General features: G+C 50.8%; 12 protein-coding genes across 12 annotated transcripts; 6 read left to right on the top strand and 6 right to left on the bottom strand.

Annotated features, from left to right (window-relative positions):
• Positions 1 to 91: 91 nt before the first annotated feature.
• On the top strand, positions 92 to 970 carry AA0111_g7267 (hypothetical protein; the record flags this gene model as incomplete). The annotated part of the gene is made up of 1 exon (XM_028653582.1): positions 92 to 970. The coding sequence occupies one exon, from the start codon at positions 92 to 94 to the stop codon at positions 968 to 970; it is 879 nt and encodes a 292-aa protein (XP_028505070.1).
• A 931-nt stretch (positions 971 to 1,901) lies between these two features.
• On the top strand, positions 1,902 to 3,079 carry AA0111_g7266 (hypothetical protein; the record flags this gene model as incomplete). The annotated part of the gene is made up of 3 exons (XM_028653581.1): positions 1,902 to 2,293; positions 2,354 to 2,917; positions 2,998 to 3,079. The coding sequence occupies 3 exons, from the start codon at positions 1,902 to 1,904 to the stop codon at positions 3,077 to 3,079; spliced, it is 1,038 nt and encodes a 345-aa protein (XP_028505071.1).
• Positions 3,080 to 3,342: 263 nt separating this feature from the next.
• AA0111_g7265 (putative squalene monooxygenase) lies at positions 3,343 to 4,944 on the bottom strand (the record flags this gene model as incomplete). Its single annotated transcript, XM_028653580.1, has 2 exons — positions 3,343 to 4,544; positions 4,602 to 4,944. The coding sequence occupies 2 exons, from the start codon at positions 4,942 to 4,944 to the stop codon at positions 3,343 to 3,345; spliced, it is 1,545 nt and encodes a 514-aa protein (XP_028505072.1).
• A 1,150-nt stretch (positions 4,945 to 6,094) lies between these two features.
• On the bottom strand, positions 6,095 to 7,643 carry AA0111_g7264 (hypothetical protein; the record flags this gene model as incomplete). Its single annotated transcript, XM_028653579.1, has 4 exons — positions 6,095 to 6,603; positions 6,692 to 7,431; positions 7,481 to 7,552; positions 7,600 to 7,643. The coding sequence occupies 4 exons, from the start codon at positions 7,641 to 7,643 to the stop codon at positions 6,095 to 6,097; spliced, it is 1,365 nt and encodes a 454-aa protein (XP_028505073.1).
• Positions 7,644 to 10,096: 2,453 nt separating this feature from the next.
• AA0111_g7263 (hypothetical protein) lies at positions 10,097 to 11,151 on the top strand (the record flags this gene model as incomplete). Its single annotated transcript, XM_028653578.1, has 4 exons — positions 10,097 to 10,188; positions 10,348 to 10,645; positions 10,705 to 10,732; positions 10,910 to 11,151. The coding sequence occupies 4 exons, from the start codon at positions 10,097 to 10,099 to the stop codon at positions 11,149 to 11,151; spliced, it is 660 nt and encodes a 219-aa protein (XP_028505066.1).
• An 873-nt stretch (positions 11,152 to 12,024) lies between these two features.
• Positions 12,025 to 13,126, top strand: AA0111_g7262 (hypothetical protein; the record flags this gene model as incomplete). The annotated part of the gene is made up of 4 exons (XM_028653577.1): positions 12,025 to 12,039; positions 12,085 to 12,271; positions 12,321 to 12,491; positions 12,540 to 13,126. 4 exons carry the CDS (start codon positions 12,025 to 12,027, stop codon positions 13,124 to 13,126), a joined length of 960 nt encoding a protein of 319 aa, XP_028505067.1.
• A 1,000-nt stretch (positions 13,127 to 14,126) lies between these two features.
• AA0111_g7261 (hypothetical protein) lies at positions 14,127 to 15,069 on the bottom strand (the record flags this gene model as incomplete). The annotated part of the gene is made up of 2 exons (XM_028653576.1): positions 14,127 to 14,697; positions 14,756 to 15,069. 2 exons carry the CDS (start codon positions 15,067 to 15,069, stop codon positions 14,127 to 14,129), a joined length of 885 nt encoding a protein of 294 aa, XP_028505068.1.
• A 603-nt stretch (positions 15,070 to 15,672) lies between these two features.
• AA0111_g7260 (hypothetical protein) lies at positions 15,673 to 16,686 on the bottom strand (the record flags this gene model as incomplete). Its single annotated transcript, XM_028653575.1, has 1 exon — positions 15,673 to 16,686. The coding sequence occupies one exon, from the start codon at positions 16,684 to 16,686 to the stop codon at positions 15,673 to 15,675; it is 1,014 nt and encodes a 337-aa protein (XP_028505069.1).
• A 919-nt stretch (positions 16,687 to 17,605) lies between these two features.
• AA0111_g7259 (hypothetical protein) lies at positions 17,606 to 18,529 on the top strand (the record flags this gene model as incomplete). The annotated part of the gene is made up of 2 exons (XM_028653573.1): positions 17,606 to 17,774; positions 17,838 to 18,529. The coding sequence occupies 2 exons, from the start codon at positions 17,606 to 17,608 to the stop codon at positions 18,527 to 18,529; spliced, it is 861 nt and encodes a 286-aa protein (XP_028505219.1).
• A 54-nt stretch (positions 18,530 to 18,583) lies between these two features.
• AA0111_g7258 (hypothetical protein) lies at positions 18,584 to 19,270 on the bottom strand (the record flags this gene model as incomplete). The annotated part of the gene is made up of 1 exon (XM_028653572.1): positions 18,584 to 19,270. One exon carries the CDS (start codon positions 19,268 to 19,270, stop codon positions 18,584 to 18,586), a length of 687 nt encoding a protein of 228 aa, XP_028505218.1.
• Positions 19,271 to 19,505: 235 nt separating this feature from the next.
• Positions 19,506 to 20,269, bottom strand: AA0111_g7257 (hypothetical protein; the record flags this gene model as incomplete). The annotated part of the gene is made up of 2 exons (XM_028653571.1): positions 19,506 to 20,108; positions 20,177 to 20,269. The coding sequence occupies 2 exons, from the start codon at positions 20,267 to 20,269 to the stop codon at positions 19,506 to 19,508; spliced, it is 696 nt and encodes a 231-aa protein (XP_028505221.1).
• Positions 20,270 to 20,975: 706 nt separating this feature from the next.
• Positions 20,976 to 22,166, top strand: AA0111_g7256 (hypothetical protein; the record flags this gene model as incomplete). Its single annotated transcript, XM_028653570.1, has 1 exon — positions 20,976 to 22,166. One exon carries the CDS (start codon positions 20,976 to 20,978, stop codon positions 22,164 to 22,166), a length of 1,191 nt encoding a protein of 396 aa, XP_028505220.1.
• Between the last annotated feature and the right edge of the window lie 312 nt (positions 22,167 to 22,478).

Genomic DNA, 22,478 nt, shown 5'->3' with positions numbered 1-22,478 from the left:
ATCGAAAACCACTCGTAGAACAAAGCAGACCGACGCCGAGCGCTGATCTCCGCTTACCGACCGCGAGCGCATCGAGCGCATCACCGAGGCCATGCCACCCGCGAGCTCGTCCTTCACGCCCCTCAACATCCAAGACAATGTCGTACCAGAGTGGCTGGATGCCTTCACCCTGACCGCGCCCCCAAACACCGATCTATGGAGGAAACCACCATCAGGGGATATATCGACGGCTCCAATTCTCTACACCGCTCTGCGCAACCCTTTCATAGTAGCAGAAGTCACAGTTTCAGCAGATTGGGAGCTCGAATGGGACCAGGGAGGACTGGTCATATTCGCGGGCACACCGCCAGGGCAGATGCCGGTAGCAACAGCAAACGCGACAACGACACTTGAGGTCCCAAATGTTGCGAGCATATGTTTGAATGATAGCGCGGCCCCGAGTTCCGCCATGTCACTCTCGCAAACCTCCAGTATTGACGATGTTGAGAGGTACAACACCACAACTTCACAAAGCCCAGCAGAGGATTCAGATACCAGGCCCCAGTTAGAGCGTGGCCCTCCACCACCGTATGTTGCTCCTGCGCCAGCATCCAAGTGGGCCAAAGTTGGGCTTGAGTTTTCCAGCAACGCGTGTCATGCCAGTTGTGTGGTCGCAAATGGCGTAGGTGCAGACTGGTCATTGAGCGCACTCCCACCCCATCAACAACGACGCATGGACTTGCGAGTCAAGATTGAGCGCATCGGCTACGCGCTGTGGGTCTCATACGAGGATGAACTGTCAGGCTGGAAGAAGCTGAGAGAGGTCACCTGGTTCTTCTGGGGTGTGGAAGACAAAGCCGTACGCGTTGGCGTTTATGCGAGCCGACCTGCAAACTTTGGCATCTCCATGTGGGACCGGAGACACGCTGGAGGACTGAACAGAGGAGACCGAGATCTTTGTGTTGAATTTGAAGGTTTGGAGATTTTCTAATCAAGAAAGAGACCGCCATGTTTAAGATTCCGTCGCCATGTCTTCTTCTCTTTGATTCATCGCCGCGTTTCTCAGCTGTTCATGCGGTTTAGGTTATCTGCGCGTGGTTTCTCTCCTTGCTTCACGGACTTCTTTCATCCCTCCCTCTCTAATCATTCTAATATTATGCGCGTCGTGATCATTCTTACAATTCATTTCTTTGTATCTATTCGCTTTTTACGGCGTACGGCGTTGCTTCGGCGCTTGCCACAATCTTCAGCTCGTAACGTTGCACTCAAGCTGTGGCGGCTCTTTATGCACTGCCACCCCTCCTATTACATATCGTGTCCATCTCACCGCTTCTTCGTATCCGCTTATTGTTGTTTTACATGATGGATAAGGATGAGCGCTGGTGTGCCATCTCATTTCTGACTTTGTCATCATCTTCCACCCTTGTTCGCTATCTAGCATCTATGTATCTACATAATATCACATTTATTCGGTATTATCCTAAGCATGTACCCGATTTTAGTATAGAGTGAGCCTCATGCAATGGTGGAAGTTGGATGTGCCTTTCGCATGTGTGATAATCATGTGAACGCGATCCTGCGAAGCAGGCCCGTTTGTTTACTGAGCTCCACAACAACAACATCACACTCCTTACGGCGATAACCGCTCATAGATGCAAAGTAGAATTGAAGAGAATGGCAACAGTCATGATGGTCAGATGTGCACCAACGACAGACACAAACGTTGCGTGCAAACAACGAAGCTCATCTTTAGTCTTTCGACTCCGAGAAATATGCTTCATCAGCAGACTAGAAGAACACAAGTTCAGCCTTAGGCGACGCCACAATTTGACTGTTGATATTCCTTTCGTACGAAGATCTTTCACACTCGTCCACTCGCCACTTCGTCTTAGACGCAAGTTCTGGTACTCCCAGCTATCGCAATGTCCATGGAACTCCTGCTGCTGGGCCTACTGCTATTTGCAGCTTGTGGAACTAGTTGCACTCTAGTAGAATCTCAACCGGTTGTTTCTGCGGACGGAAATTCTATCGAGGGCTACACCACACGACCTTCAATTAAAAAACACGCTCCATTACCTCGGCGCTCATGCTCACAAAAGAGCATGCAGGTGAACACAGCCGGCATGCTGGCTCAGATACCTAGTGTAGATCCCAAAGTCGCGTGTTGGGCTACTCCTTTCTGTAACTCGATGCTTACAGATTTCGCATACTGCTACAACATGACGGGAAGTATGAAGGATCCCAACGCCGATGACGGACGGAGCGAGATATACCAACGCTGTCTTTGCAACGGCAGAGGGGATACGTACAAAGAGTAAGCGTCCGCGCTCCTTCATTCACCAAGAGTTCACCATCTCTAACATTTCTGACATAGCATCATTTCGAGCGACGGAAAAGTCGAGAAAGACAATGTGATGCAGTGCTATGAGTGTCTGGAGCAAGCTGGCGTCGATGTTGAAGATATCAATCAACCTAGCAGACAGCTTGAATGGAAGATCCATGACTTCTGCAACACAGCAACTCCAAACCTCTACGACCTTCTCTTCTCATTCCTAGTCTGGCTCGGGTCAACGAATGTACCGGTCGACCACGACAATGGATTGGGAAGGGTATCAGCCATCTTGACGCTTTCCAGCCGCTTCAGGAGCACAAGTGGAATGAACCAGGCTACTGGAATAGTCAGCCTGCCTACAAGTGTGCCAGGGGGGTGGTCGCCAAGTACTCGTACATCTGGAGACGCAATACCAACGCAGTATCTACAGCAGTTACCAAAGAACTGGCCTTACACAGCTTATGGTGTAGCGAGAAAGGCTGATCAAACTACCTCTTTCCCCTTGACGGATCCCAGTTCGACGGGTGTAACGACGGCGTGGCTCTACTACAAAATAGCTTGGAATCCGCGACCACTATTCACTCCGGCAATAGCGAGGAACGGCATGTACCAACCAGCGCTTCAAGACTGGGTGCCATCTCTTCTAGATGCAACAAGTCCCATGTTGCCCACACTTACGTCCACAGTCATACCCATCACGCCTCTGATAACGGCACCGACGTCCTTCATCGTAGGGCAGCAGAGAAGACAAGGGCTCACAATGGATGATATATGGAGTGAGATAGAGAGGGTGAGAGAGAGAGGCAATTCGACACGCAAAATGAGGGAACCAAGAGTATGTAGCATGAGACTATTTGTATCATAATTACGTATTAACTATACTATATATCAACCTTCCAAATTGAAGGATTTTCTGTGTCGACACGGTTTATCCGAGAAACGCCAACCTAATGCCCTATGTACAAGCCCCATGAACAGGGGCTGATGAAACGTATATACATTACCCGTATCAGTCTTCTTTTATCGTATACCTATATCTTGACCTCAGCAACAAGATACGGACCAATGACACAGATGGCTGTCCAAACAACCATAGCACTCTCGACGCACAGCGTGTATGGTGCTTTGTAGATTGGCACCTCCTGCAACCGAACCCAGATGGCATAGAAGGCGACGTAAAAGAAGTGCCACACCAACATCCAGGGATGGGTGATGAGACCAGCGAGCATACCACAAGGCTCACTGACACTCTTGCCGCCGCGGAGGAAGTACTTGAAGCAACCCTTCTTGATCAGCTCTAGGTATTGGTTGTTGGCGGCGAAGAGGCTGTAGAGAGCCATGGCCAGAATGTTGATGACGGAAGATCCGTTCTTGCGCTGCCAGTGGAAGGTGGACATGGCGGACAAGACGGCGGATGTATCCTCTAATGTGGGTACGTTGGCGGGCGAGAGGAGGTTGGAGAGGAGGACTACGTCATTGAACGCAACAGTCATGCCGCCACCAGTGAGGGGATGTCGCATGTTCATGGCATCACCCAGGATGATGAGTCCGGCCTGCCTCTGCGTCGAAGGAGGTAGGAAACTGTTTGGCATTGAGCGCAGTTTACCGGCTTCGATTGCTTTGCGGAAGGCGGGTTGGACGCATTCTGGTAGTTGGGGCAGCGCAACATTGAGCATGTGGTTCTTGACACCTCCGTTCTTGGGGCTGGCTGAGGGCAGATTCTCGGGTATGTCGACGAGGATGCGGGTTTCGTGGGTGCCGATTTGGTAGATGAGGATTGGAGGTGCATCGGCGAGGATGACGTGACCATGGTTTGGCATGGGGAGTTGGGCGTCGATCATCTCGAGGCCCCAGAACTTGCTGCGTACTTGGGGCTGGTGAGGGATGAATTCTTTGCGGAACTTGGAGGCGTAACCATCTGCCACGAGGGTGACGGCACCAAAGTAGTAGTCTTGCTCTCCAGCGGTCTTGGATGATACGCCCACGACCTGGTTTGTGTAGTCACTCTTGACCATGGATTCGACGGTTGTTTCAACAACAGTGACGTTGGGCGTGGCCTTTGCCTTTGCACGTAGCTTGGAGATGAAGCGGCCGTGGTGGAAGGATCGTCCTTCGGGTGCTTTCGAGGCCGCAGATGTGAGGAGGTTGTCCGGGTAAGGGATGTGGACCTCTTCCTTGCCGTAGAGGATCTGGTAGCCGTAACAGGGAATGGCGTCAATGTCGTCGAGGCAATCTGTGGTACCATGTCAGCGATGCATTCTCGACCTCGACAGGGAACGGGTAGCCGTACCCCTCATGCCCAACTTCTCCAAAGCATTGACGCCGCCAGGTTGCAGCAACTCGCCTACAATCCTATCAGGCTCCTTTAGGCTCTTCTCGAGCAATATGACGCTCCTGCCCTGGTTGCCGAAAGCGACAGCCGCTGCGCATCCAAGAATACCGGCGCCAACAATGACGATGTCGGCCTCATGGTGCACGCGCCGCCTCTCTTCGCGGTAGTCGTTTGTGTGTGTGGATTCGGTCGTGGGTACGGATTGCGTCGACGTGGTTCGCTGTCGCAGCTGTGGAGACGGAGATGCAGAAACTCCAGGCGGCAGCTCTGCAAGCTTGGTGCCAGAGTACATTGTGAGCATGGTTGCGGTTGCTGGGGGTCTGTTGAGAGACCCAATCGAGTGCTGGTTGTTTGTTTGCGCGTGTAGCGAGGTGAGTGCCCGAGGAAGGTGCGTTCGGGAATCGGTGGGGTGGTTAATGCGAATGCGATGGAAATGTAGGCAGCGTGGACGAGTGTGGAGATGGCGCTCAATCAGCCTTGCCGAAACGTCACACGGCTAAAGAGAGTAGAAATAAACTTCACGGGACGTCAAGACTCCTGTAGATCCAGGGTCCAGCAGGGCAAGCACGCAGTCTTGGAGACAAATCCGAGTGGCGACCTCACGATCTTAAGCCGCGAGATTGGTGACAGGGATCGCCCTCACCGCCATACCATGTTCTGCCAGGGGTACCGTCGCCGCCTGCGCGACATGGCGTGAACATCATCTCATCGCACCCGATGATTTCTCGCTTTTTTTCTCGAACGACTGTCTGCCCGTCCTTCGGGAATTCGGTACTTTGCAGCGTCTTCCTCCTGCTGCGAGGCGCCGTTTCTGGTGGGTCAACAGCTCGCTGTACCTGCATGTCTTCACATGCTCGGCCCCGAGCTACCACATCTGTAAACTCTTCAGTCACACATCCACGACGTTTAGCTGCTGGTGATCTGTCGCTCTAACCACCCTTTCATTTCGCCCAAAACTCAATCATTTGGAGTTGAAAAATCGTCTCTTTCGAGCTGTATATATTCAAGACGCTGCATGAGCAACGCCGCGTACCCAAGGGTACTGTCTAATAGAAATTACGAATAAAGCTAGTGAATGATGTGGTGTAGTAGGTATGTAGCATTGATGCAAGAAACATGCGTCTCGTCGTAGTAAACCTTCTGCCTTTTTGTTTGCCCCTGCGTGCGCGAGTCCGATCCATCATCGAACCATATAAGCCATTGTTTTGTCGTCAGCGCGTCCGAGGTAATCCGCCCAGGTGAAGGAAAGGTAGAAAGGAAAAAGTCGAAAAAATAATATGCACGGGTGCAAGTCGAAGCCCGAACCAAACGCCTCGTCGATAAAGGCTTGCTCTTACGCGAAAGGAGAGAGGTCTGTTTGTATGTACAAATATGTACAGCTATTCACAAGATCGTACTGTTAAGCGTCTTCGACATGACGCTCAACTTGGGTCGTTTGGGAATGAGCCAGTCTAAAAGGCAGCGCCAGGGTTCTGGTTGTGGGGAAACATGGGCGACGCCATGGGTGTATCGACCTCCATGATGGTTGACTGCCTTTCAGCATATTGTTTCTTGACATCGACAGGCTGGGTTGAGCCCATGTGTGAATTGCGGTAGTATGCCTCGTAGAACTCGCTCAGTCGCGTGTCCTTTCCTCCCTGGCCCGGAGCAAGCAGAGTGCTTGCGTGGCTGGGACGGCGTTCCGCCTCGTCGTCAGTCGATGCAAGGATTGAGGTGTGGCCAGATTCGACTGTTGACGCGGCCGAGGCTGAGCGCCGTGTCTGCTGCTTTTGCCAAGCTTGATCGTACGAATCTGGTTTTGGCGCGTCCTCCTGAGAAGCTTGGTATGCTTGGAAAGTGCTTAGCCGATTGCCGCTGCTGTAGATGCTGCTCGCTTCGCTTCCGTCTCGTTCATGGTGTGGCGAGTAGGTTCGTGCCTGTAGTTGAACTTGGGTACGAGCAGGCGATGAGGGTTCAGAGTCTTGCAAGAAAGTTAGGGATGGCCCGATATATATCTACTAAATGCTAAAAGTACAACAAACAACGCACCAGGAGATCGTGTTACCTACTCGGCTCGTGGACCTGCACGCGAGGGTAATCGTACTCGGGCGATGGGGAGCGCGACTCTTTCCTCAAAGCGTGGCCAGGAATAGATGGCAGCTTGGCCGTAGGCGGGTTGTGAGGCGACAGCGGCGTTGGTGACTGGCCAGGCGAATTGTGGTAAGATCCCTGCTGCGACCTGATGCCGTCATCTCCTGTGTGGTGTGAGACTGTGAGAGCCGGAGCGTATTGCTGACGGTTCAGGTCGGCGGGTGACATGGATCGTGGAGATGTAAAACCCTCGCTGTCGCTGTCGGAGCCGCCAAAAGTAGGAGAAGGGGGACCACGCGGGTGACCAGGGGAAGGAGGAACTTGGAGAGACATGTCGACAGCGCCGTTGTGGTTGCGTCTTCCACTAAGCTCGGCCTCGGAGGGACGGAGCTTCATTGTGGGCGGGGAAACTCGTTTTGCGTTGGGTTCCTTGTTGGCGTTAAGATTCAGGCTGAGCATGCTGTTGTTGGCAGATTGTCCCTTCATGAGTGGCGAGTTGACGCTTCCTCCGACCAAGGTGCTGGTGCTCATCGTTGGGTTGTCGCCCATGACAGATCCTGCTCTTGACGTAGGTCGCGATTGAGCAACACCAGCGTAGAAACCAGCCTCGATGGCACGAATACCGAACAGATCACCCTCATCCTTCTCACGCTGGTTCAGTTCAACAGTGTCCTCCTTGGGTCCGGCCTCTAGCTCAGTTTGCTTCGCCTTCTTCAGCCTTCCTATCGTTAGTTCACGTAGCGTTTATGTCGACATGGTTCACTTACTTTTGACGGTTGTACATCACTTTGATGAACCCAGCGAGGATAGTAAGAGCCAACAGCGACAAGAATACAATGCTTTTTTAAGATTAGTCTTGGACTACCATTGTCCCTAGGAAACATACATATATTTGTATGCCAACTGCAGGTTTCCAAACCAGTTCGACATTGTGGCGGATAGTGTTCTTGAGCTAGATCTATCGTGTGTCGAGTATATGTAGTCGTTACAATTAGGGTCGGTTGAAGATGCTCCGATCGATCCGAGTACTAATTGTTGTCGTATGTATTGTTCTAGCGGAATGAGTGTCGGGTAAAAGCAGATGATATCCTAATTCGGAAGGCGCAGTACAGGACGATATTATGAACGAAAGGACGTGTATACAAGATACACAATAGAGAATGACTGGGGTTGCGAGTCCTTGGAAGAGCGAAGCAAGACGAGCAGAGCCGCGGGGGATGAAGAGTAAAAGAGCGTAGCTTCCACAGGCGCGCGCTGACTGCCTCAGTAGTATGGCGCTACCCATACGACGGGCACGCATGGTTAAGATCTAAAAGCGGAGGCGACAGCCTAGGTCCTAACGCCTGCCCGTCAAGCGAGTCTCCAGACCAATCAAAGTAAGCACGGTGCCATAAACGGAAGGCTGATTCAGGTGGACTAACGAATTTAGTTGTGGTTTTGTTTGAAGGCGTGGTGACCCGGCATGCCCATGCAGTATCAGCCCTGCACTCGTGTCAGTGCCCTCCGAAAATTCGCATCGATGTCAGTCTGGCCGCTCGTACAGCGTAATGACCAGATCTCTTTGCCGATGAAGACATATCCTCTTGTATTGCGCAGCGCAGAGTACAGCGCGCAGCGCTTGAGAGACAGGCCATGGCGATTGGGTCGGCAGTGACGGCATTCAAGCAGCCAGAGCCTGTGACGGCACAGTTGTGGCGCATCAGGCATTGAGCCCGTGTCGTGTTGACGGTTCACGAAGGCATGATTCGCCTCTCGTCCCGACGAGCCCCTGACGGCGAGTTGGGATAGTGAGAGGAACAGGAATGGCGGCTATTCAGGCGGCCCATTAGGCCCCACTCTCGCATGCTTGGCAGGGGGAGGGACCCCAAGTTGGACATGGCGGCTGAGGAACTGGCCACTGCACATGCTTTTTTCAGCACAGCGAGCCTGATACCCACGCACGGCATCCTTTTCTCGCTTTCTCGCCATGCGACGGCCATCTCCCGGAGTCCCTCCGCTTGTTGTAATTTCCCGGAGCTCGGCAACAATTGTAGAGTGATTATCGATTCCGTACCTCCACTTTCTCGAGATCAGCATGGTCTGTTCAACGGTCACCGTTGATGTGAAGACCTCGAACACCCAAGGTGTGTGTGCCAAAGATGTAAGCGAGCTGCAGATGCAGGGCGCTGCAGCAGTGCATCCCACGCTTGCTCTGAAAGATGCGTGACAGGAGTAAAACCTGTCGCACCAGGATGCAATGGGCCAATGTCCGTGGAAACGAAACGTTTCGTTACTCGCTTCTGACTCCTTCAGCGGCGCGGTAGCTTTTGTCACGACTGATGCATGTAGAGGATCAGAACCTTGCTCCGCGGTATAGCGAGTACGATGTGTCAGTAAGCATGCGGTTGCCGACTTCCGATTCGATGCGGTCTGCAACTCCCAAGGGACAACGAGCATGAAATAGCACATAGTTGTGGAACTGGGCGGACCGTGGCCACTGCCCAGCGTTGAGGTTTTAGAAACCTTCAACTTCGTACGGCGACCGTTGGCGGAAAAGGGTTCAGCATTGGCTTGGCGGGCCCTCAAGTTGGGCGGCTCCACTGTAGTTGTCCACCTCGTACTTCTTTTCGCGCCGGCGACGCCGCCATGCCTATAGTGTGCGCCTTAGGAACCAAAACTCATCTTACCCCGTCATGCGAAAAGGGATAAAGTGCTAGATAGGAGATTGCAGTTTTTGAAGGTGTCGCTTGTGGCTAGCCAAGGACCAATTGTGGACGTCTGGCGAGATGTCCGTCGCGCTATCGATTGTAACTTCCAGTCCGCGGCTGCATCATCTCGTGAGGCTCTGTGTGATGGTGTCATAGGGAGCATCGGTCCCATCGTGATGTAGGTCATGCCCAGGCCTCCGCTCTCTCTTGTTGCAGTAATGCCAAGATTCCACTCGTACTTGCTTCCTACCTTGTGAAAGACTTAGAGCAGCTTCTTGTGCGATGCATATGGTGAGTATTGAGATCTAGAAAGCAAGTGTCCAGGCCTGCTTGAGCTTTGCGATAGTCAAGTTCCGTCTTAGGTACGAGGCCAAGCAAAGAGCGCGCCTATCTCCGACCTGACCTCCCACTGTCTGCGAAGACAATTAGGAATGCTCAACAGGCTGTCTTCCAGGAAGGACTTTTGGCATCTGTGATTCTCTGGTAAGCAGCGTAATTGGACCGCGCTCCTGGAGAATCTTGACAGATGGATATTGAAGATGTTGGGTGTGGGTCTTGGCAGCTCGCGACGATGTATGGCATCATAGACGTCCTGTCCAGCGGTCACCCTTCCAAAGAGCGCTCCTCGCATAGCTTCAATACTATTTAGCACGATACTGTCAAGCAGCCTGGTCTACTCCGAATCATACCACTATCATGGCCTCGAAAGACGAATCGTCCGACAACTCCAAGGTAATCAAAACTGAGCCCCTGGACAACAAAGACGCCAAATGGGCAACGCTTGTGAAGTAAGTATTTAGCTAATGTCGCACCCCGCACATACTCGGATTCGCTTGGGTCGTTAGACAATCTCATGAGTTTAGAAGCACAAAAGGCACTCGCACTTGAGCTAGAAGAAGAAGAAAAACACCCCCACTCTGCGTCAAAAGTTGACTGACAATCACTAGAATCACCTACACTGACCCCAAAGGTGTTGAGCGCACATGGGAGTCTGGGGAGCGTCTCACTCGACCCAAGGGATCCGACATCGACGGCGTCGGTGTTGCAGCAATTCTTCAAGACCCGGCGAAACCAAACGATGAGCCTCGGATCATCCTCCAAAAGCAATGGCGCCCACCAGTCAATGCGACCGTCATAGAAGTTCCAGCTGGCTTGATGGATCCCGATGAAAGTCCGGAAACCTGCGCCATCCGCGAGCTGAAGGAAGAGACGGGGTACATTGGGGAACTCGTGTCAGACAAGACCGTATGCAAGCTCTTCTTTTGCAGACGCAACTTGGGCTAATTCTATGTCTCTGAAATCAGTTTCAAACTACTCCAATCATGTTTAATGGTAAGTAAAGCTTTTGAGTCGCATTCGCTATCCACTGGATCTTGTGTCCTGTCCAGGGTGGTGTCCTCGTCATACCGCTACGCAGGAAGCGCATGTAGCGCTCGCCCTTCACCATAATGTCCACCAGATTACAACCACTGCTGACTGTCTCTACTTCACATACTGACATCTATCTAGATCCAGGTTTCTGCAATACCAACCTCAGAATGATTCACGTCACGGTAGACATGTCTCGGCCGGAGAATCAAAACCCACAGCCGGAGCTCGAAGAGAACGAGTTCATAGAGACATTTTCCGTTCCGCTTAAAGATCTCTATGATGAATGCATCAGATTCGCGGAGCAAGGATACGTTATCGACGCAAGAGTTGGCACACTGGCGGAAGGGATAGAGTTCGCAAAGAGATGGAGGTTGGCATGACAATGCGGAAAGACCGTAAAGTGCCTCCATCTATGACGTGAAAAAACCCACACGTAGATGCCCGCGGACACTACCATGTATTTGCAGATACCCGGCGGGCTCCTGCTGCACCAATGAGTTCGGCCCCAGCTTTGTCTCGTAGCCTGCATAACACAGTACAACAGCAAAGCAACATCCACTTCAAAAATTCCCTCACTACTCTCGATCTCACCTGATCTTGGTGGATGTTTATTGGCCAGACATCTGTTTTGTTGGCCTGTCACTAACTGCATTGCAACATTGTCCGCTGTCCAGATTCTTGGTCCTACGCCACATCGACGGCTGGCTCGCTTATCCCCGCCCCGACTCCACGGTTATAGCATCGCTTAGTATAGTGCATAGCCACCGAAATATGATCTATCGCTTACGCGTATAGATGTTCCGTTCGTCCTGCGTTTGAGCCGTGCTCTTGCATGGATTTGCATGTCGCAAGCTCGTTAATGTCGGGAACTGCTGGTAGGGCCTCCATTTACAAACTTTATGTGACCTACCGACGCTTGTGTATACTGAAGGCGGGTAAGTTCTGACACAGACAAGCCGCTGGAATGTCTCATATCCTTTTAACAGGCCGTGGCCTCGAAGAGTCGCAGGTGTGTTGCATTGCATCAATGTTCTTGCTTTTTTTTTTGATTGATACCCGATCCACACCACAATGGGGCAGGTAACCCAAGACATTTGCGTAGGAGTTTCTACAGCTCTAACAATACTTTCAAGTAAGCAAAGATCAGGCAATTGAGCTCGTCTTTGTATTAATCGTTATCAGTTATATGTGTCGCTCTCCGACTCTACACCCGTACCTTCATCGTGCAACATACAGGCAAAGATGATTATGCCATGGTATTCGCGCTCGTAAGTCAACACACCTATCCTCTACTCAATTATTAACTCCAGCAGCTGTTCACTGTCGCCTATCTTGTCGCCATTTTCATTTTGCGCGATAACGGTATGGGCTTCAGTGGTGAGGTTCTGGAGCTCCAGCAGATGTTGAACCAAATTCAAGTGACACTTGCGATAGAGATAGTCTACTATCTCATCATCAATGCCATCAAAATCTCGATTTTGTTCTTCTACTTACGCATCGGTCAGTCTCGTTCCTTTTGACAAGAAGACATTGCTGATCAGTTCTACAGCCGTCGAGAAAAGATTCGAGTACCTTTGCAAAGGTACAATCTACTTCCTAGTCACCTTCGGTGTCGTCTGCGTAATTGTATGTCTGGCACAATGTGTTCCACTACATAAGATGTGGGACTTGGCCGGGCAGGTTTCAGGCCAATGTATCAACACGACAGCGTTCTTCTACAGTAGGTGCATATATCTATTATCTAGTCACTTCCTAACAATATTTCCAGCAACGAGCGCTGTAAATATCATTGCCGATATCTGGATTCTGCTTCTTCCTATAAGTACACTGCTCAAAGTCCAGCGCCCGAGACGAGAGAAGTTCGCCCTTGTGATCATCTTCAGTCTCGGTGCATTCAGCTGCATTGCATCGATCGTACGCCTGTACTCAGTTGGTGTTTACACGGAATCTAAGGATCCTTTCTTCGACAGCGTTCCCATCAACGTATGGAGCATGGTCGAAATCAACGTGGGCATCCTCTGTGCCTCTATTCCCGCCACCAAAGCCCTCTTCAGCAAAGCGCAGAGACATCGTACGCATAATGGCTCGTATCAGTACCATAGTCGTGAACGCAGCATCATGAAAAGCTATGGCCATGGTAGCGGGAAAAGCAATAGCAACAACGGACAGGAGGGAACTGCTGGAGGCCCCACCGGGGCCGTTATCCAGAATGAGTCGTATGAGCTGAAGGATGTGGAAAGTGGGGATCACCAACCGTTTGACGCGAGAAAGCAAAATGGTGGCGGTGGGGCATGGCGCGTTCCTGACTCGGATGTGGACGAACAGCGCCTTGTATGGCCCGAAAGCAGAGTTTAAAGTTTGAGATCGCAAGCCACAAATCGTCCTGTCATGGCCCCACTATTGCGTGCTGCTCCTTCTGTGCCATACATAACATGTGGTAGGGCTGGTATTTGGACAAAATGCCATTTCCAGCGTTACATTTGGCATTAGAAAGGGTATGAGTGGTGGGTTGAGTATACTATGAATGTACCAGGTTCCGGGTTCTTGGTTATGCGATCGTTGCCTAGACGTTTGACTTGGTACTCGGAAATCAGGCGTGCTGCAGCTGTCGACTTCCCGTGTTCTGTATGGCGTTATTAGTATACGCAGGAACCGGGTAAGCTACTGCAACCGGTAACGTCTCATAAGTGGTGTCATTCTTGAGCAATGTCGAATGCCCGCAGGAAGCATGACGGCCATATGCTCCGAGTTCCTCCTCTACCTAAGTACCTTTGAATCAATGCATCCTTCTGCGTACCTCGGTAGTCACCGTGCGAGCTGCAGGTCCATTCACGCGTGAGGACAGGCAGCGAATTTTAACTCGGATGTCGGTTCCAAGGCTCCAACTTCCATGCGGTTAGTAAATTCACCAAAACGATGTCAGCCCGGATGAATATAATGGCTCGGCTGAAAGGATGGACGAATGAGATTAGTCAGAGAACTGCGGAGAGAATTGGGCGCGTGCAGCCATGGCAACACTGTCCCAGACTCAGATGCTTGAAGAATCGATCCAGAACTTGCTTGCGCAGGGCAGTCCAGTAGGATCTAGTTTACGCACTAGAAAGCGAAGTTTTACAACACTGCAACCCGGTGATTGTTCGCGAGCACTACCTACTTCACCATATCCTATGCGCCGTCAGGTTTCCACCAGCTCAAGCATCGCCGATGGCCTAACTCAAGACGCCGAACTCAATCATCATCAAGATGACAGCTTCATACTATCACTAGGTATCATTTTGGACAAAGGATATGAGAGCGAATAAGATGGAGGCTCACAAAAAAATGGGCAGTATCTAGATACCAATGAGACTACCTCTTAATCGTAGTCCGTGTTGGTAGCAGCGCCCTCCCACTCCTTCAACAACCTCAATGTACCCTCACACTTCTCTCGAATCACATCATGCGCATCTTTCCCTAGAACTAGTCTGATCGGTATCTGCTTTCCCTCCGCACATCCACTCATCGTCAATACATCGACGATGACCCTACATGCTTTTGCTGTATCTCCTACCTGTTTACCATCTGTCTCTGCCAGAGCCTTTCTCAATTCTCCGATCTCGCCATTCTCATACGCATCGATGCGCTTTTCGCTTTGCGCCTGCACGTCCTTTGAAAGAATAGCAGTACGATACCAACCCGGCTCAACAACAGTGACGAAGATACCCAAGGGTGCGAGCTCCGCACGCATGCCTTCTGTAGCACCTGATACAGCCCATTTGGTTGCTGAGTATATACCGTGGCCTGCACCACTGTACCAAGATGTTACTGACCCGAAGTTTGCGATAGTGCGATGACCAGACGTGGCGCGCAGATAGGGTAGAAAAGCTTTGGCGACGTTCAGGGTGCCGAGAACGTTTGTTGTGAAGGCTTTCAGGTCTTCCTCTGGACTGAAGGTTTTATTAGCACGCATGGTAGCCTAGACATCAAGAACGACGTGGTACGTACGATGTCTCCTCGACAGCGCCCACAAGCACATAGCCTGCGACATTGACGAGATGGTTGATGTATCCATATTTGTCATAGACTTTTTTGGCCACTCTCTCAAGGTCCGTCAATGGAGAAGTGACGTCTAGGACCACGGTATCGGCGCCTGCGTCTTTAAGATCTGCAATGCGAGGGAGGCTTCGAGCGCTGGTAATGACTTTGTGACCACGTGATAGGGCTTCAAGGGCCAGGGCTCTGCCGAAGCCACTTGATGCTGCTGTAATGAACCACACTGGAACTGGGCCGCCCATTCCAGAATACTGTGTTCCGGGCATGATTTTCACAAACCAAATGGAGATAGGGGGTGCAGTCGTAGGTGAAGCGCGTGCTGGTGGCGTCCCAGAGCCTTATCCGAGTCGGGAAGTCAACCTCAGACTTACAATCTTAGAACAGTGGTACCAGATGCTTGAAATTAGAATCATCGAATGCCCTATCTATACTGGAGCTTCAAGATAATCAGAGACCCAAAGAAAGGATTGAAACAGTCCTGGAAGCGATGTAAGAATTCTGCAGTGTAAGCAAACTGAGGGTGTTATCGGTGACGGTGCTGCACATATGGTCCATCGAAAGATATGCCATATGTCTGCTGATCGCTGTTGTCCATTAAGGATCCATTCTTGGGCCCGGTAAGAGGGTTTGGCACATGCTTGTAGATGGTTGGTGGGAGTTCCCGTGGGTATGCGTCTTGGCGATGCACAGCTTACTTACGCCCTGTAAGTTGGAGCACCATCATAGGTTCGCATACGGAAACAATAACAATTTATCAGGCTAAGAAGCTGGAAACAAGAGTAAGGCGGATGAAGCATCGATTCGGGCACAATTGGTCGCGTTGTACCACAGTGGCGTGCGACACTTCAGCCTTGCAGTCGAGCGTAAACCTACCGCAAGACTAAACTGGTAATTCTTGCCCGTGGGTATGACAACCAAGCATCCCATTGAGATCCGAGATACTTCTCAATGATTGCCAATATATGAAGTCCCGCATCGCCAACCTGCCATAGATGCCTGCCAAAGTGTAATAAGATTGCGTAGTGTGCAAGCACCACCAAGGCCACAGGCTGCTTCGCGGCCAAGAGTCTGGTGAATCCCGGGGGGATCAACATAGTCCATTCGCAGATCATCTGGTACTGACTGATTGGTGAATCTTCGTCCCTTCGTACTGCATCGAGCCCGACTTGCAGGTAGTGGACTGCGATTCGACAAGCCTGTTTTTCCTCTGCGCTCATACCATCCGTATCTTCAATGAGACTGAAGACCATTGAACAATCATCGCCTTCGGACTGCCGAGAAGTGAACTCCTTGCTCATGGACAGTATAGGCTCGAGTTCCGACTTCATCAGCAGTGACCACGCGGACGTAGCAATGGTGTAAATTCCTCTGTGCATTTCTATACACTGAACATAGTGCGTGATAAAAGTCTCCATGTCGGTTGAAGGCTGTACTGCGAGTATCTCCGCCAGTAGATGCTGACCCAGCATGGACGAGAAGAGTAGCATCGGTACGCAATTCAGCTGGTTCACTTCGGCTCTAGTTGTATTGAAAATCGAAACAGCGCGTGTCTGCAAAGTTACAGCCTGATTCCGGTAATAGGCTGAACAGTGCGGGTTCGCATGTGCCAAATGGCAGGAGGAGAAAGCTAGAATTTGGTGCATAAGATATGGTGCCTTCAAAGCCGTCTCCATACCTAGGGCGAGACCAGCGCGATGGAACTTCTCAAACCCGATCGCAAAGTTGTACATCTCTTCGTTGAGCATTGCGTGTATGAGGAGCTCCATGTGACCCACATTGACAGGTTCCTCACAGTAGACATGACCATCATCGATAGATTCATCAACTGTCGACTGCCCAGCGCAGAGCACAGAAGGTTTTGAAGGGGCTTTGCTTCGCGTCATCGCAATAGTACGGCCATACTGAATTCCTGGGCTCACAGATCGAGAATGTGTATCTGGAGTCGAAAGAGATGAGAAGCTGCACTCCCGGTCGGAAACAGTGCATAGCCTGCATTTGGGGCGGTTCTCGTCGCACTAGAGATAACGAAGCTTCGATCAGTATAACACAACAAGACTCGGAGAGTAATGCGCACTTTTACATGCCGTCGTTTACTACAGTTACGTATCAGTCAAGTGAGGAATGTAGAGGGGGCATTGTTGGAGCGGAAAAGGAATACCGAGAACGTACCACTCCGAGCATCCGCCTCTCGACTTCCTATGACTACGCCGAAGCATCTTAGTCCCATGGCTGCGAAAGACCAGGATAACACGCGTATTACATATTTGCAGCGGTTGAAAGTCTGGACGGCCAGTGCGACTTGGCGGTGTCGGAGGCCTGATGTTTCGGGTGACGTAACACGCGTGTCGACTTCTTTGGGTAAGCGCAACACCCTCCGACCCATCTCCCCTACACACCCAACGGCAACATGCTGGATCTGATGACTACGGTGGTCCATCCTGATCGAAACGGGATACTTGCACGGAAGAAGTATGAATACCAGCTCGCAAGCTCCACTGACTTCGGTTAGCCACCTACTCTCAAGCCATGCGGCTATGCGTCAGTTGCTGTACAATTTCGCCTTGTGCGTATCTGAGCAGAATCGCCATCAGAAGGCAAGCCCTTGGCTGGATCAGATATAGAAGCAAGAAGGCAGGGAAACGCTTGGGTGAACGTATTCATCTCATACAAATACACTTAGGCTTCCCTTACTTGAGGTGTCCTCTCTCATACTATTCACCTGTTTTTTCAACCCCCGGATAAAGCTTGGTGCGGTACATTACTTTTTCACTTCTGTCTCTTTGTCTGGCGCAGCATCCGATCATGCCTGCGCTTGAAACCTACAAAGGTGCATACCTCTGGAAATATGTGCCTAATTTCGCCGCAGCTATTGCTTTTGGTGTTCTATTCTTCATTTTAACCCTGGCGCATGCCTACAGAATGCACAGGTATCGGACGTGGTATACTATACCCTTCATCACTGGTGGCTTCTGTACGAACTGATCTACTGTCGAATGTGACACGTCTAGACATCACCGAACTGACTTCTCTATAGGTGAGCCCATTGGCTATGCATGCCGCGCAATAGCAACCTACCATACAGGCTCCCTCATTCCTTTCCTCCTACAAGCAATATTCATACTCCTTCCACCGTGCCTGTTCGCCGGGACATTGTACATGGTGTACTCGCGCGTGGTACGCGCTACGCACGGCGAACGGTTCTCCTACCTCTCCCCTCGATGGTGCACACGGATCTTCGTTGCAGGCGATCTTCTCTGCCTCAATATACAGTCGACCGGAGCAGGATTTTTACCCAAGCCAAAGCTGGTGAATGCTGGCAACGGTGTCATTGTAACGGGTTTGGGGTTACAAGTTCTTATTTTTGCAGGTTTCATGTGGTGCTGCATACTTTTCCACCGCAAGTTCTCGCTTCATCTGCGCAATTCTGGTCAACATGTTCATGTCCCTTGGCAGAGTGTGCTTTGGATGCTGTATGGCACTTCTGTAATCATCTCTATTCGTAACATCTTCCGGCTAGTCGAGTTCATCGCTGGGCACGATAGCTACCTGTTCTTGAACGAGTGGCCGGTATATGTTTTTGATGGTGCTCTGATGCTTTTGGTCATGATCAGCTTCTATATCTGGTACCCATTTCAGCTACAAAACGAGGAGATTGGTACGGAGAGTATGATTGAGCTCACGAACGAAGACAACAGTCCACCGGGAGATGAGCCATCTAGAAAATAAGGTGCGATCAAGAACTGTCAACGCCCATAAATCTTACAAAGACGATGTTATCTACTATACCACAGTTTCGCTCAAGTTGAACATTACAGGCCTCGTTTCTGCAAACACCTTCCTCTGGTCTAGTTCCTCAAACCACTGTGCCAATACCTCATATTTGCTCTTCCATCCAGGCCTCATCTCGGCGAATTCGATGAATCCAACAGTGCACACAACCGCAATATCGGCAATGGTCAACTCATCGCCAACAAGATAGACATTCCCTTTCTCTTTCGTGCTCCGTATCATTTCATCAAAAGCCCGCATCGCACCGTCAATTTTGCGATTCTGCCTGCCGAGCCAAAGCTGAGACTGCTTTTCTTTTTCGCGCCGGCCTTCGAATCGAGCTATCACAATGGCGTCCATGCATCCCTCGCTGAGGACGACGATCTGTCGAATTTGCAAGTCAAGGTCGACGTCGTCGGTGATTAGTTTTGGTCCCTTGTCGGCGTACTTGCGCACGATGTACTCCTGAATGTGTGCACTATCGTATACGGGTGGTCGGCCATCAGGGAAAAGTAAGATGGGTAATTTTTCCAAAGGGTTGTATTTGGGTGTTTCTGTTGCACTTTGCCAGGGTATCTCGTTTTGAAGTTCAAAAGGTATGCCTTTTAAAGTGAGCGCGATGCGGTTCATGCGTGCAAACGGTGATGGCGTTGCTGATATGAGAGTTAACGGGGACGTTTCGGTGCTGGAAGTAGACATCTTCGCTGAATACTCTTGTATCTGTATGTCTATGAGGAGCTCAAAAGGTACAACTGGAATGTAATAAGAATGGTGAGGACATGATGGGACGTGGCTTGGATGATGTATTGGCGTGTGCGGAGATAAGCCCGATGCTACGTCATGGGTCTGCAGTGGTATTGAAATCGTGTAGCTCCTCTGGTCCGAAGTATGCTTGATAAAAGATCTGATAGTCCTCTTCTGCGAAAGCTTTGAATTACCCATTGATGACATGTTTCCCAATCTTCTTGCTCCACCTCTTCACGTCGCTCTTGTTGTCTCTAATATCTTTCGCATCCATCCTCCGTGCCCTCTGCACACTGTCCACCAGGGCTTGTACAGCATCCTCAACCTCTTTCCTTTCATTTGAACTGATTTCGATATGACGGAAACCCTGGCTTGAAGCCCACTGGTCTACCATTTCCTTCTTCACTTGCCTCTTCCCTTCGTCCCTGTCGATGATGTCCTTCTTATTACCAACTACCACGCACCCGAACCTCTTCTTTAATCCTTGCATCCTTCCTTCTGCGCCATCTTTGATGAATACGGTGTTGCGACACTGCCAGATCTGCAGATACGTATGTTGAATAAGGTGATCAAAGGAAAACAGAGACGTAACATCGTATAACAGAACAACGCCATCCGCGCTGGCTATATAAGTATGTAAGACTTCGCGGTATCTGGGAGAGATGTCGCTGTTGAGGTTCAAATCTATGAAAGAAAAGCTCCAGGTCTCGTTTGCATACGAGATGGTTCTTGAAAGTGGTTCGGAGTCGACGGGACCATGACTGATAAAGTGCTTGCCTTCGAGGAACTGCAGCTGGAATTGGTGATCTTGACATTGAAGAAACGATGCTTGTACAGGATGTTGACGAAAGGGTTGCGTACCATGTCAATGAAACATGTCTTGCCGACAAGCTCCTCACCAAAGATAATTATCTTGAGGGGGTTGGGTTCCTTTGGTCTCTTAGAGCGCAGCATTGTCAAGCCTGAGACAAAAAGCAATTGTGACTTCGAGATGGAACTGGATCATGTTGATTGTCAAGGCGTAAAGGAATCCTTCCAGGAGTCGCGACTGCCTAGTCAGACACGCTAAGCTTCGAGAAGAGGCAGGCAACATATCATCATGTGTCCGGTCCTGCGTACTACTCAAACCACAGGGTGAGTATCGCTAGCCTAGCTCGTCTCGGGTCTTTCACGATAATCCCGTGAAGTGGCTTATTACCGTACAGTAGCTTATTGGCATACGTGGGTTACGCGTGTACCCCTAAATGTAGGCCCACATTTCTGCCAAGTCTGGGTGCCGGCAGCCCGGCACGTGTCTGGGATCGACGCTGGGGTCTGCCAGGAACGCTAGATAGTCTTCGAGAAACGCGAAACAGCAGCGGCCTTATTACGAGGGCTTTTCGCCCACGTAGTCGTGCGTTGCAGAGATTCGGACGCACTTCATCATATTTCTGCGTCGACACTGCCCCTTTGAGCCCTCAATCGTCATCTCAGGAAGGATCTGAGCAACAAACACCACGCGGAAATGACTCTTCGGCCAGCATAAAAGAAAGGAGTGCTATAGCGCTGTGACCACTTTCGCATTATACACCGCCATACTCGAAATCTGCACTCTACGCTGTGAGAAGGATTTTGAGAGACGCAGGCAGTTTGAAAAATCTCCCTCGATCCACGTATTGCGATGACGTCGTATCGTGATCACCCCTATGCGCATGCGCAAAACCGACCACGACTCCTCATCGAGCAGATACCAGACTATCGTGACGACCTTGACGTGTCAGACGAAGAAGACGGTTTCTACGCACGCGACGACGATTTTCTGATTCCGCCGAAGTTTCAGGCGGCAATCACACGCACAACCGATCGAATCCCGCGGCGGATAAAGCGCCATAGTGGCACATATCTCGTAATCGCTATTCTCTTCATAATCAGTTGGTTTACATACCTGGGTCCCAAGCGGACGGCACACAAGATGGAGATACACGCCATGGACAACGTACCAACTATGGTTTACGGCAGCAATGTGCGACCGGAATTCAAAGGCATGATACAGGTCAGCGACATGGATGAGCAGCACCTGCCTAAGAAGCATAGCAGACTTGTCTTCGTTGGCGATGTCCATGGCTGCAGGAAGGAACTGGAGCATCTTCTCAAGAAGATCGACTTCAACCATAAGCACGACCACCTCGTGCTGACTGGCGATATGATAGCCAAAGGCCCCGATTCGCCAGGCGTCATCAAGCTCGCCCAGAAGATCGGCGCTTCCTGCGTACGCGGTAACTGGGAAGACAAACTGCTGCTCTCCATTGCCGAAGCGCAAGATCGTCATGTGCTCAAATTCAGCCCTGACGACTCTCCCGATGCGAAAGTGGATTTCGTAGACCAGGTCAGCCAATCGCACGGCGACTACAAACTGCGTAAATTAGCAAAACAGTTCACAAGGAGGGAAATCGAATATCTCCAACAATGTCCCGTCATCCTCCGCGTCGGCACCGTCCCGACCCTAGGCAACCTCGTAACCGTACACGCCGGCCTCGTCCCCGACACGCCTCTCGAACATCAAGACCCGTTTCATGTTATGAACATGCGCACTATCGATCTTAAGACGAGGATCCCGAGTAGCAAACATGCGGGCACACCGTGGGAAAAGTTCTGGAATCATCGCCAGGAAAAAATAAAGCAAGAGGGCAGAACCACGGTGGTTTATGGGCACAACAGGAAGAAGGGCCTCAATATACATGAGTACTCTTATGGTCTCGATACGGGGTGCGTTAGTGGAGGGAAGCTGACGGCGCTTGTTGTCGACGGGGAGGGCAAGACGGAGTTGGTACATGTCAAGTGTGAGAAAGCGAATGGGTATGCTAGCGACTAAGGCCATACCGCACCTCGTGGCACAACACTGGGCGTTTTTTTGGCTGGGAGTGTGGCTTGAGATGTACAGCGGCACGGCTTATTAAGATTATGGATATTTTTGTCAGTTTAGCGTTAGCATAGCACTGTTGTAATGCCACGAGAAGTCATCATGTCTCTTGGAATGTGTTTTAGTTGAGAAATACCACAGTAAATGCCTTGCTCATGGAAGACAAGTACATCGCTACGTGTTTGCAGCGCAACTAAGATACCTTGTCCCCCGACCTCCATGATGAAATATCAATGGGTGCGCCCTACCATTCACACTAAACGT

The sequence above is a fragment of the Alternaria arborescens genome (genome assembly GCF_004154835.1).
Source record: "Alternaria arborescens strain FERA 675 chromosome Unknown contig_16, whole genome shotgun sequence".
NCBI classification, from domain to species: Eukaryota; Fungi; Ascomycota; class Dothideomycetes; order Pleosporales; family Pleosporaceae; genus Alternaria; species Alternaria arborescens.
This window is presented reverse-complemented; position numbering and strand designations above follow the sequence as displayed.